The sequence below is a fragment of the Rhynchophorus ferrugineus genome, unplaced genomic scaffold (genome assembly GCF_030347505.1).
Source record: "Rhynchophorus ferrugineus isolate W39M unplaced genomic scaffold, kcgeb_rfMv2 rfM8, whole genome shotgun sequence".
In the NCBI taxonomy this organism is placed as follows: Eukaryota; Metazoa; Arthropoda; class Insecta; order Coleoptera; family Curculionidae; genus Rhynchophorus; species Rhynchophorus ferrugineus.
The window spans coordinates 10969952-10983647 of record NW_027472587.1 but is presented as its reverse complement, the minus strand read 5'-3'; the positions used below and the strand labels follow the sequence as shown (position 1 = coordinate 10983647).

At 30.1% G+C, this 13696-nt stretch overlaps 1 protein-coding gene across 43 annotated transcripts in view; it reads right to left on the bottom strand.

Moving 5' to 3' along the window:
* The window catches only part of shot (dystonin-like protein short stop), a 342592-nt gene that overhangs the window by 123244 nt on the left and 205652 nt on the right, over window positions 1-13696 (bottom strand). For 40 of the 43 annotated variants that reach the window (XM_076411410.1, XM_076411401.1, XM_076411417.1 and 37 more), the window contains exons 4-6: window positions 3989-4045; window positions 3710-3799; window positions 2049-2219 (exon numbers count right to left, since the gene is read on the bottom strand). In XM_076411410.1, the coding sequence (XP_076267525.1) occupies window positions 2049-2219; window positions 3710-3799; window positions 3989-4045 (318 nt within the window). The remainder of the gene's footprint in view (window positions 1-2048; window positions 2220-3709; window positions 3800-3988; window positions 4046-13696) is intronic. The other 3 variants (XM_076411419.1, XM_076411407.1, XM_076411413.1) reach the window with 1 other exon arrangement.

Below are 13696 nucleotides of genomic sequence, written 5' to 3'. Positions count from 1 at the left end.
TTCATTATGGCGAAGGTGAAAGGGGATGTCTCGTGTAAGGCATTCCTGCTGTATATCAACAACCTGATCGTCAGCTGGTTTTAATACTTCAGAGAATGTACCGTACATAGTTTGACTGATAAATATCGTATTCGTAGGACGGTACTCTTAAATCCTGTTTTATTTTCATTATTATTTTAATATTTCACATATTTTCTGAATATTGTATGTTTTTAATAATAGGTAAAACCTGAATTTAATTTCATCAACATTGTGTTATATCTCAACACAAACTTTAGATTAATATTTTTATATCATGGTTCTTTGTTCTGGTATATTTATTATTTTATTCCAAACCTATAGAATTATTAATTATTATTATTAAATACTATAGAAAATAAAACGAAACCGAATTATTAATTGATTTTTGAACTTTATTTTTGGGTAGATGATCAACATCTTAATATTCTATTTGACATTTAATAAAATACATTTCTTTACATCTTTTGACCTTTGCAATATTAATTGCTATTAAACGTTTTTAAATAATTTTCAATACTCTCGTTTTGGTAATTTACATGATTTATTTCTTTAGCATCTTTGATTTCTTGGCAAAAATGACACCAAAATTACAATTTGGAAAAAATAACTGTGGATACTACTGATTTTATTTGTTTTTTTTTATAGTATAGAAAGTTACATCCTGTTTTTATACCTTCTCTATAATCATTCATATTAAAATGATATAATAATTTCAATATTAATTTTCTCCACATATTTTTGTTTGCTTTATGATATATATATCTGCTCATTATCGAAAATAAATTTTAACTAGTAATCTTCTAGTTGAAAAATATTGGGTAAATAATTTAAAAGTCATATGTTAAACTTATGGTAACTGTGAAGATAAAAACGGGCAGGCATAGTTCTGAATCTTTGTTCTTAATACATTTTAATAGTCTTTGAACTGCCAAGATAAGATTGGTTGGGTTGGGTAGTTTCGATTTTTCGCGATAGATGGTTTTAAATCCCATATCTCTAGTAATAGTCACTCATTGAAGCCATGCCCTAGCTCGATAGAACAGCACTAGTCCATAGAACATTCTAAATATAGCGTCATTCGTTTACTCAGATTCAATTCAGAAAAGTCCAGCGTAGAATATGCACAAATTGTGCGGTTTTCATGGAGACAAGTGCTTGGAAGAATACCACCTTCAGAATTAGTTTGGTCGCTTCCAATACAGATACAGATGTTGAGACTTTGGCATTCTTTAAGATATAGTTCGCACTGCAGAGCCATATAGCTTTAACAGTAATGAAGAAACGATCGAAGTATTGACAAGTGACGGATAGCCTACTATTGTAAATCTCAACGGGATCCATTTAGAGGAAGTGCAGAAGTCCAAGTCCAATAAGTAATACAGAAGGAGAAAACGGAAGCAATAAGCCGAATCGGTCAAGAAGCAGAATCTTTTACTTCTCTAAAAATGTGCGAGTAGAAGAGAAGTATTGCCAATCATTCTGTAGATTTAGATGAATACATTCGTTTTGAAAAAACCTTTCCCCAACCAAAGAGGCGTGCAATTCTTACATATGCAAAATACCATTATTATTACAATTAATGTATTAAATAAGACTATTGGAAAGCCTTTTGATTTACTAAAAACAACTTTGAGTCTTTAAATAGTTTTTGTGAAAACATCTTCTTGGGAGGTTGACTCTTCAATTTGTATTTTTCTTTATTAGACTGTTTATATAGAACAGTACAATGCAGTCTAAGTAGTTGTATCAAAACAATTAATGTTACAGTAATATCATTATTTATTATTATAGATTTGCACAACAATGTAACAAACAAGATGAGAAAAGAAAGATAATATACTCTTGGGCACGTTTTACACTAAAACATATCGTGGAAAATAACTATCAACTGATTCAATTAGAAATAAAAAATAAAAATCCAATATTTCTTCAACGACTCCGACCGCAAAACCAAATGAAAAAATCAAAAAACCCGATTTAAACCTTTGAAATGAGTCTTGTCTTATGTTAATAGAAGTCTATCTTACCTGGAAATGTAGGATAATTGTCCATATGAGACCTAACGTAAGCTTGGGGTTGCCATCAACGATATCTTCTGATCTAATATTGACCAGTTTGACGTTCTTGCAGCGAAGAAAATGAAGAGCGGTATCAATATTGTGAAGCATATGGAATCTCATCTGTCCTTTCTCTCTTGGCTAAAACAAAAGGATTAAAAATAAGAATTGATTGCATTATAATTACAAAATAATTGAATAATCTTTCAGGATAACTCAGAAAAAGAATCATACATTTTAAAATTAAATGAAATTAAAAAAAACTACAGAGATATTGATGTTGATATATTCTATCTATATTCCCACTGTGTATACCATTAACTCATCCGAAATTGCTCATAATAACAAGGTACTGTCAAAAATCACCACTGTTATTGCCTTAGAGCACTCATTCACGGCGTACTAGTTATTTCATTCATAAAAACAACCATTCATTAAATCTAATTTTGTGTACTAAAGAATGATTTTCATTGAAAAAAAAATCGCCTGTATCATTATTGTTTAAATTATTGTTAATTACAAGTTTATTTTTGGATACAAGAAAATATCACGTGTAATGTGTAAGATCTTTTAATTACTATAATTTTGAACTAAATGAGAATTTAATTACGGTAAAGAGAAAATTGATAAAAATGAATATTTTATGGTCGTATTTGATTAAAAAAATGATTTGATAGAAAAAGTTTTGATAAAGCAAAATTGAAAGCCTAATGATGCGAGTTTGATGATTTGGTTTGTTTTAGGAATATTTTCTATAATTAATAGATATTCTCTAAGCGACTATAAGGGTCAAATTAAAGCAATATACCAGGTGTTTTTCAAAGTATTGGTCATTTGATTTTACACTTTTTGCTTTTCATTCTGTGCATCTCTCATCCAAATGATTTCAACACTTCTTTGATTAGTTTTGTTGAAAAAACACCTCATCATATATTTCAGTGTATTTTGAACGTTTTTCGATTAATGTAGGTTAAAATTGACCATTTGTTAGCTCTATTATCCATTTGTAGCGATCTGAACTAACTGTTTCGCCAGGTTTCAATAGTTTATAGTATAGGGCACCAACTTGGTCTCACCAGAGACAAAGAATGAGCTTGCTACCACCGCTATTTAGCTCACATTAAACTTTCCTGCCAATTGTTTCTGAGTTTGCGTTGGGTTCCGCATGTTCAAAGGTTTTTGTCCTACTAGAACCTTCTTTGTCTTGATCGTTGAAATCACCACATTCGAATCATAGAAACCATGTTTCACATATTATCATGGTTGGAGCTCACTGTAAATCTCTACCAGCATACGATGACTTTCAGCGGATCTTTTCTTTTGATGAAACAAGAAAAGTAAATCTGATATGAAAAATAAAAAGGTCTCTAATAGATCATATTAAATTGATGACACTAAACAAATATGGAAAATGGAAAAGACACAAGAGATAAATTTGATTTTTTAAGATTAAGAGTTTGTATTGAATATAAGATAATATAACTCACAAGTATTAGTAGAGTTACGTATTGTTAATCCACGCTAAATGTTGTCGAATATGGATAGCTTAAATTATATTATTTAGAATAAACCGCAATCTCGCAATATAAAAGGCAACATTTCAAAATTTTCAATAAAAATCGACAACTCACCAGTGTTTCGCCAGTTAGAACCTCCAAAAGAGAAATCAGGTTATGTCCATCGCGAAGGTCTTCGAAAAGGTCCCTAATACTCCGTTTTGCCTGGAAACAAAAATGATAAATCAGTAAACAATCTGAAACGATTATAAACAATAAAAAATAAAATATTAGTGCGTAAAAAATACAATGCTAATAAACCAGTGTACAAAATCGTCCATGCAATAAAAAAAAACACTAATAAAATCATAAAGAAAAACAACATTGTCAACTCCAAAATTTCAGTGAACTTACTGGAGGGCAGCAAGGACTGTTGTTGACAATAACACAAACATGGAAACAGGTATATGTCTGAAAAAAGTTCAAAGCTATAAGGTATATGAAGAAATTAAATAGAAAATGAATAAAATGATGGTTTAAGCAAAATAAACATAATATCCATGATTTACTTTACATTTTTATAAGTTTGAGTGATTTCATTTAAGAAACTATCCAAATACTTTTGTGCTATTAGCGATTTATTATATTATGTAAAAGATTTACTTGTTAAACTTCTATGTTTTTATTATTTTGCTTAATTTTCGTTCCTAGGGTCATTAAAGATTATATTATGCAAATATAACAGTTTTCAAAATACACTTTTCTAATCCCTATAACATTCAATTCTTCTCTTAATTTATCTTGTTTCTATTCTTAATTTATCTTTCTCACTTTGATGTTTATTTAATTTTCTTATTTCTTATTTTCTTAATTATTTTTAGTTTTTGTAATTTCGCTTAATTAAGTTTAAAGTATTCTGTGTATGTGTATATGATTTTTAGTCATTTGTCAGCATTTTGGATTTTTTAGTGGTTAGGCATACCGGTGTTTTCGCATTAAACCTACTGACTGGTTATTGACAGATGACAACTGGTCTTAACCAGTCTGGTTGTTAGCGTGATTGGCCAATAAAAAATTATAGTTACAAATATTAAGAACAAATTTGCACTGAATTGATTTGAATCCATAATTATTACAACATTAAGGGGACCTCCCTGTTGCCTTATATAACTACTGCTATCAATCAGGTTTCTTTCGTTTAACCTATTTTCTAATCTAATTGACTTCGACAATCTCTACTTGATTAAGACCCAAGTTAAATTTCAACAAATCCAAAGATGGAATTATCATTTTCAACTACTTCAAGTAACCATATTTCCAAAACATTTAAAAAACAGCATTGAATTCACATTCTTTGATGTTAAAAAATGTTTTGTTTGGATATAATTACTTTCTTCGGTCAGTTTATCAGTAATATTTTTAATTATTTTTATTGCAATCCACGTTGCTTTTTGCTTTTTTATCGTATATTTCAACCAATTTTAAAGATGAAACTGGTGAATTTAGAGATACTTTTGATGCTATTATAATTAACCTGTTTAATATATTGGTTAAAACTTAGTTAATACTAAGTTTTATCAAATCTCTCTCTTAGTATATAAAAAGGTTTGATTTTTATATTTCTTCTATACTTTACACTCTAGTACAACTCAACAAATAAGCGTTCTAATTATAATTGGTAAATAAGAAATATAAACAAAACGGATATCTTCGTATTACTCAGACACATTCTGAGCACTGTTTGGTCAACGCTTGTTTTATCAAACTGCAGTCATTGTTTCATATATTATAAATATAGCCTTCACTAGTGGCCTCAATTTAATGTCAAAATGGCATGAGCAGTCACCAAAAGACTTTTGATTTTTTTGACAGTTCATATGGTATTCCATGTTTGGTGGATTCCTAAAGCTTCTTGTACTATACAAACTTTTTGAAGGTTGTTTTATGATTGGCCTTGATATTTGTCCAAAAAACGATAACTTATCCTATATCTTTTATTTTTATATCATATCTGTAGTATAATAATTCAAAATTATTTTTGTTTCTAATAGCGTTAAAATCGTAACCTGGTTTTGCATATTAAACGTGAATAAACAAGGCCGTTTTTTTGCAGCATATGATATAAATGATCTAATCCTTGTACCACTCTTAATATTACCTTGTTCTGCCTCCCATTTTCTGCTTATTTATTGGATCTTTTAAGCTATAAAACTTATATATATCTTGCATATATCTAGAAAAGTATGTTAAAACCAAAATTATGTCAACAATTTCAACTATTCAGAAACACCACAACTATATTTTATTAATATTCGTAAAATCAGAGGTCGGCTTTACTTCAGACCACCTGTGTCAACACGCTGGGCTACCCATATAAAAAATACCCGCTTTTATCTAATGATAAATACACAGCTGGAGGATTATAATAACATTAAATTAAGAAGTCGGAAGAATGAACGTCTCCATATTACTCAAGAGAATACTTACACCAAATGACTTAAAATAAAAGCTAAAAATAATGGGAAAAAATTAGGTCGAAGATTCTTATTTTGGATACCCGGCAGGCGCGAACACTGTCACAGAAGGACCTATAAAAAGTTTTCGGGAACCGGGATATAATGTATACCACCAGAGAAAACAAGAAGCCAAACCGATAAATCTTTCTCGCGTTGCCGCACATGATACATAATCAGATGACGTCACCGAAAACGAGAAGAAACAACCTGACCAAATTGTTTCCGTTTTTTCTTTATGGCCAGACATTAATTACACAGTATTAGTATCAAAATGTTAATATTTTAATTTAATTGAACTATTTTTATTTGTTATGAAGAAACATGGTACCATATGTCGTGCTTTTGTATATGTTTTTATCTGTTTGGTAGTAAGAATTTGTAAATAATTCATTATTAATGATTAGCATATCAAGTTTGTTCTTCAAAAAATACTACCAAAATTTCGTCAATAACGAGAAAACACAATTAAAATAAACATATAAGCTCACAGAGTTTCTGAACATATTTAGTGAACTCTGAACTTTATCGGTCAATCATAAAGCCAGTTTAGGCCTATGGGGTTGCACTAAAACATCAAACCAACGAGTATTCCAAAACTACCAAAATAATGTTCTTCGATTAATTACCAATGTTTATCGCTACATAAACAATGAAGAACTGCATGAAATTAAATGGATTTACGAAGTTATCTTCAATATTTGGCTTTAAAGCATTGTAGCGACCTTGAGGCATGTCTAATTTTAGATCGCGGAATAATTGTATACAAAAAACCCAGAAAATAATCCCAGATGTTGAACACGGGCGGGGTGCTAACAGCGCCAACTAGAACACGATAACGAAAAGCTGGCAACCCCGAGACGTTTATCTGGGATATTACGGGTACTTTAGATCACTCAGGATCTGATCAGCGTTGAGTTCAGAAGTGCCATCGACCACCCAAGCCTCGTCGTGTAGTAAACCCAGCGCCGATACTTTTAATTTTTTTGTATTTCCTTAATATTTTATATTGTCAATAAATAACGGTCACATAATGTAAACACCACTGTTTCATTTCGTTTTACTTGCATTCACTGAGCCAATATAATTTACCCTAAAGTATGAAGTGGTTACTAAATCACAGCATCGTGGAAGCAATATCGTTACTGCACTACTCGCAGGAAATCAAAAGATTGAAGCGAACCAAAGCACACGAGCTTGAATAGGGTATAAGTGTTATTATTAACTTCAGTTTAAGCAGTTTAATTTTATTTTTATTTGGGAAATACTTGCTGGTGTATTTGCCTTGCTTGTGTACGAAGTACGAAAGTACAGACTAGTACTACAATTGGAAATTGTCCAGGTGTGGCACCAACAACGTACATCTGGTTTGTTGACTTCTTTAGAAGGGAGATGTTATATATCGCAACTGAACCAGCGCTGGATATTCCATATTATGTATATGTTCTATATATAATCAACACATGTTAACATTAATGAAGCCCCAATATGTCGAAGTGATATGAATTAGTTCTAGTATGTTTGAAAGAATTTATGAATAATTCATTTTCCAACATTTGCATGAAATTATTTTTTACTTACTATTAACACATGATTGTAAAAGCAAAACGTATTAATGATATCAGAAGATGGAAAATTTTACATAAAACCTGGTTTTAACAAAATAAACAAAAAGTCTCCATTTGGACGAAATTATTAAACAAATTCCTAAATGTTTAATTTGTTAATTAATTTTTTTTTCAGTAGACGATGTTTTTAAAATCAATCTACTAAATATAAACGTTGTGTTGAGGCACCATGTGTCATGCTCCTTAGAATATACATTATATGTCGCTCAAACAACTTTTGTAATCACCCATCATACATTTACAATAAAATTGATACATCTTAATTACCTTTCTCATCAATACCCATCAAAAATATTTTGCATTTTTCCAACTAAAATAAATTCAATAATACGTTAATTAACATTTCTTGGAAAACTACAATCATCTGCCTATAAAATAAAACTCAATTAAAAGAAATGTGTCATACCTTTTCCAATAAACTGGTCGAGGCATTCGAAACGACCATATATGGAAAGCAGCAATCTCATCGAAACCCACGTCAAAACAAACTCTAACGCATATATTTTTATCGAAATTCATCGAAGCTTTAAAAATTACACTAGTTCTGATTCGAATTATCTATGTTTGAAAATGCATGGAAACGATAATATATATTACTAGCGAAAAGCAAGTGAAATGATCTCTAAAAACAAATAAATCTAAATCGTCATGGACCATCGAGTTTGTACACTGCGAATTCCCGTTGTTAATTGTGCAATTATTTGGCATAATAGTTTATAAGAACATCTGAATGTTATCACAGACCAACATTGGGTTAAATCATATTTCTTTATAAATATGAATTATACTTATATCTTATTTATAGATCAATAAACTTATGATAAGATCTTTGATTAATAATGATTAAAATAACGAAAGTATCCACTTATTTTATATATATATATATATATATATATATATTACATATATTACTAAATTGATAATATATATTACTAGCGAAAAGCCAGTGAAATGATCTCTAAAAACAAATAAATCTAAATCGTTATGGACCATCGAGTTTGTACACTGCGAATTCTCGTTGATAATTGTGCAATTATTTGGCATAATAGCTTATAATAAACTCTGAATGTTATCACAGACCAACATTGGGTTAAATCATATTTCTTTATAAATATGAATTATAGTTATATCTTATTTATAGATCAATAAACTTATGATAAGACCTTTGATTAATAATGATTAAAATAACGAAAGTATTCACTGCCCATTTATTGCAATTCAAGTATTTTTTTCAGGTTTAAAAATATTTGTTTACTCTATTCCTGTTTAGATATATTACATTTTGATCATTTTTAATATGTAATTCTTATATTAATTATATTTAGATCTCTTGTTGACTGATAACAAATTGATGATGTGTATTTATTAGACCACAGGGAAACAAACAAGACGTAGTATATGATAGGTTAATTCAGCACATGCGCAAAATTATTAATATTTCAATTTAGTTTGGTTATGTTTGATGTTTTATTGTTTAAAGGCCCATATTTCCTTCTGGAGTAAATTTAATTGACTATATATTAACTATTAAACATTTTACGACAATTAATGGAATTGAATTTTGAAAAACTGAATACAAAATTAAACCATAGCTGTATCAACGAATACTTCCTTTAAAAAAATTTTAATTTTTAAAATTATAATTAATAATTAACATTAATATTTAACATAAATAACTAACTAAAGTTTTTAACTGAGATATTGAAAACATTAATCAAAATGAAAGTATATATATATATATATATATATATATATATATATATATATATATATATATATATATATATATATATATATTAGGAATTATAAATAAAAGCCCATTTGTTTAAATAAAAGGCCTTTATTCGACAAGAATACTGGTTTATTCGTCCGACAAGAAAGACCAGGCATTCCGTCAATGTCGATCTGTATCCGAGGGATACTATTCTGGTATCATTCCGTGGTGTTGACATCGTTCATTTATGCTGATTTAGTATATGATTGTTGCAGAACGATTGGATATTGGATTTAAGTGCTAACATATATAGAAGAAAAATATAAATTTACATAGGTAGTGTGCATTATATATATTGTTTGCACAACACCTAGATAACTTTATATTTTTCATCTAGTAGCATCTACGTACTTTAACTTAATGTTTTTAATAACCCTAATATCCAGTGTTAGATAACTTTCTACAGTCCCAGTCATTATGTCAGCTTTGAAAATTATCCTATATATTAGAATTTGTAGTTATTGTGTACTAGTAATATATAACATATTAACAGATACCCATTCAGTTCATTCAGTCTTATTCAATATCAACTTCGTTATACTTTTTTTATTTTCTCTATAACTAGTGTTTTGTATTTTTTTTTTTAAATTTCATCAGATTTTCACAACCATATACAATAAAATTAACACGAAAATAACACAACGATAAGTATAGCAAATAATAAACATAAACAGTTCTAGACCATCGAAATGTGTACAACGAACGAATCATATACTACGTCTTGTTAGTTTTTTTGTAGTCTGTATTTACTGAAAAATACCAGATATTTATTTACTTTATATTAAAAATAGGCATCAATGCATCAATATGTACATCTTGTCATAGGTTCGCAAAAGAAAACAAGAACCAGCACGACAGAATTTTAATATTTATGGAAGATGGTGTAAGTAGAACTTAGTTAGTAATCAGTTACTAGTAACACCTTCGTGCAGCCACATTTTAAATCGAGCTAAATTCCTCGCTGATATTTCTCACGCAATCCCAACTACGAAGACTGTCCCAGAAAAACGTTTCTTTTTGTTTTCCAAGGCAAATCGTCCATTATAATAGGTCCGCTGATGCATAAATCATCAGAAAGATTCTGTTTTTCGAGTTATAGTCGTTATTTGTGTTGCTTAATACCAGAGATGTCCTCATATATCAGTAAATTAGCGTTACCATATAAATAAAGTAATGCAAAACGTACAAAAATGGTAAAAATACGGTTATAACTCCATGACTCATCGACGATTAAAGATGGATCGCCTCCTGAATTTGACAAACTAATTAAAACAGGCTGATAAATATTTATGAAGCCGATGACGCTCTCCGTATAAACGAATACCTTAAAAGGCCAAAGTACTCGAGAAACAACCAAAAGCAAAATATGAATTTCATTTAAACAAGACCTGATCGCAAGGCTGAAGCTGAAAACGCCATAAGTTTTGCAGTTGCGAAAAAACAACGATTAAGTGTCATTTATGATTCTATATACCGAGTGTGGCATTCGCAAACCGCAATGGAAATATCGCGTTAAGTGGTGATTTGCATCAAATAAAAACCGTCATGACCGGAATGGAAATGACGGTATGTTGAATAATTAGCAAGTTGAAGAAGAAAAATGTGTTAATAAGTATTTGTGTGGTGTGATACCTCGTAATACAGCAAATTATTTTTAATGTGATTTTTACTTTTCATTTGATCATTCATTCATTGTGAAAGGCTTTTATTTATAAAAATTTGTACAATATCAGAATATTTTCTTGAAAAACAATGTTAGCTTGGCAATGATCCATCAATTTTCGCCCTTCTTCAGCATTTCGAAATCGTGTGTAGTCAAGACATGTATCGGTCTATAGGTCGTAATCATAAGGCGCTTTGTGTTAGTGCAGTATATCTTAACCTGTAGTCCGTGGACCCCTGTGGTCCGCGAGTCCTCTATCTATCCTATCTATGAACATCTGAATAAATAAATATCAGCTCTTGCTCTTGCATACATCAAGAACAAATACAGAAACAAGTAAAACTATCAACCGGAATATTACTAATTTAGTTGCAAAAGCAGCAGCAACCTTAACACACAACCACGTTAATACAGTATTTTTAGTTTTTATAATTTTTTTTCAGTATTAAAATAAATTGTCCTAAACTTATTCCTGTGTTTTTATGAAGGATCCTTGAAATTGTGCTTGATTTTCTAGGATCCGCGGACTGAAAAAGGTTAAGAAACGCAACTTTTTCTTTTACAACTCTTGACTGAACGTTGTATGCAAAAGGATGACTTTCCGCCTGCTATTCGCTATTGCTGGTTCTTTTTGTAATGACACGCTGTTCAACTCGTTTAGTTGACGTCAGTAGTAACAGCTTCGTTCGACCTTAGTAGCTCATAATGCATACACTTTACACTTTGCTGATCTCTCCATAAACACAGCAAGACTTTGTGACCATGGATAGCTCTCCTGGACTAACCAATGACTTTTTGCGCTTAGGATTACACCATTTTTCATCGCTAGTTACAATACGACACAAAATTCGTTTTATACCTGGTAAGAACCCGTATAGTTGAAACAGTTCGAAATGGCATTTTCAATCAATTCAGGTGCTAACTATTTTTCCCTCTTTGCGATCTTTAGAGGAATATCAAAAACCTTGAATTTACACTTGTTTACATTGCTAGTTGGTTACATTTACATGATCTTCACCAATAGATATCGCTGATTAAAATATATTCAAGTATCTAATATTTCAGTACTATGGACCAAGTTATTGGCATAGTAATAAAGGACTATGGGGAAATGAAATAGAGACAACTGTGGAGGAGATACCCTTGTTGCAGTGAGTTTTTAAATTTTCTTCCACAGTTTCAGATTTTTAAATTTAATTGCATTATTTGTGTAAATTTTCAAATTTATTTCTTCACTAATTTCAAATGTACAACTGCAATCTTCAGTATATATATTTATTCTCGAAAATAGAGCGTAAACAGAAAACATAACAAGAAAAATTATGGATGAAAAACGTGGTTTAGAGAGGCCAGAGCTATGCATAATATGTGCATTTTGACTAAGTTGTACGAATCTGTTATTCGTATTATTCGCGTTCGAAGTGGAAGATTGCAGATATGGAGCACAATGTAAATATTCCAAGGGGGCGTTCCAAGATATAGTACCTGTAGGTAAGTATGCAGAAGGCGAACAATACGTTACTACAGAAACATTAATATGGGGAACAGTATATCCTGAGGGAAAAGTCATTAGACTGAAGCCAAAAGAAAGCTATTTCAGAACGATGAAAAAAAGATAGACACTAAGATTACCTTGGAGATCAACTACCGACACTAGGCAGTTTTATGCAATACTTTACATATTAATAACAGAAAATTTGAAAGAAATGGAGCTGGAATACATATATAGAAAAATGTATTGGTTAATTAGAAGAAAGCTACAATTATCAGTACATAATCAACGGCATTGGCATACAAAATACAAGCAAGTATTGAAACCTATATCGGTATACGGAAACAAAGTCCTGAGAAGTATTGTAAGTGCACCCAGATACTGCAGGACTGATTACTTACATCGAGACCTTCAGACACTGACTGTTAATCAGGAGAATCGTAAGGAGATACGAGGAGAGACTCCATTTTCATGTTAATATCGCAGTAGCTGTTGGATAACTCCAGAATAGGACACAGACTCAAAATAATCAAACCATTTGATTTTGTGTAGTGTACAGTAGACTAATATGGATTCTCCAAATCAGCAGATGATAGATATATACTTAGGTTTAAGTTACGCTAAAGATGAATTGTAGGTTAGACGGGAACGAACGGTAACAATGTAATAAATAAATTTATGATCGGAAAATGCAGTCAAGAAAAGGTCCTTTGAGCTTACGTGTAGTATTAATAATTATCATACATTTTCTCTAGAAATAATTAATTTAATTACGATTAAGTTAGTATTGCGAGCCATCAGCTCAAACCCAAACATATAACTACCAATTCTAAGCAAATATCTCCAAAAAAAAATACATATGTTGACAAGATTTTGGTCTTGATATCAAACCAGTTGGAATATACGAAAATTGTGATATACGAAAATAATATAGTAATAAATATATAAATATAAATGTGTATATGTATATATATATATATATATATATATATATATATATATATATATAAAGAGTAAATATAGTATATAAATAATACCTTCAATTTTAATCA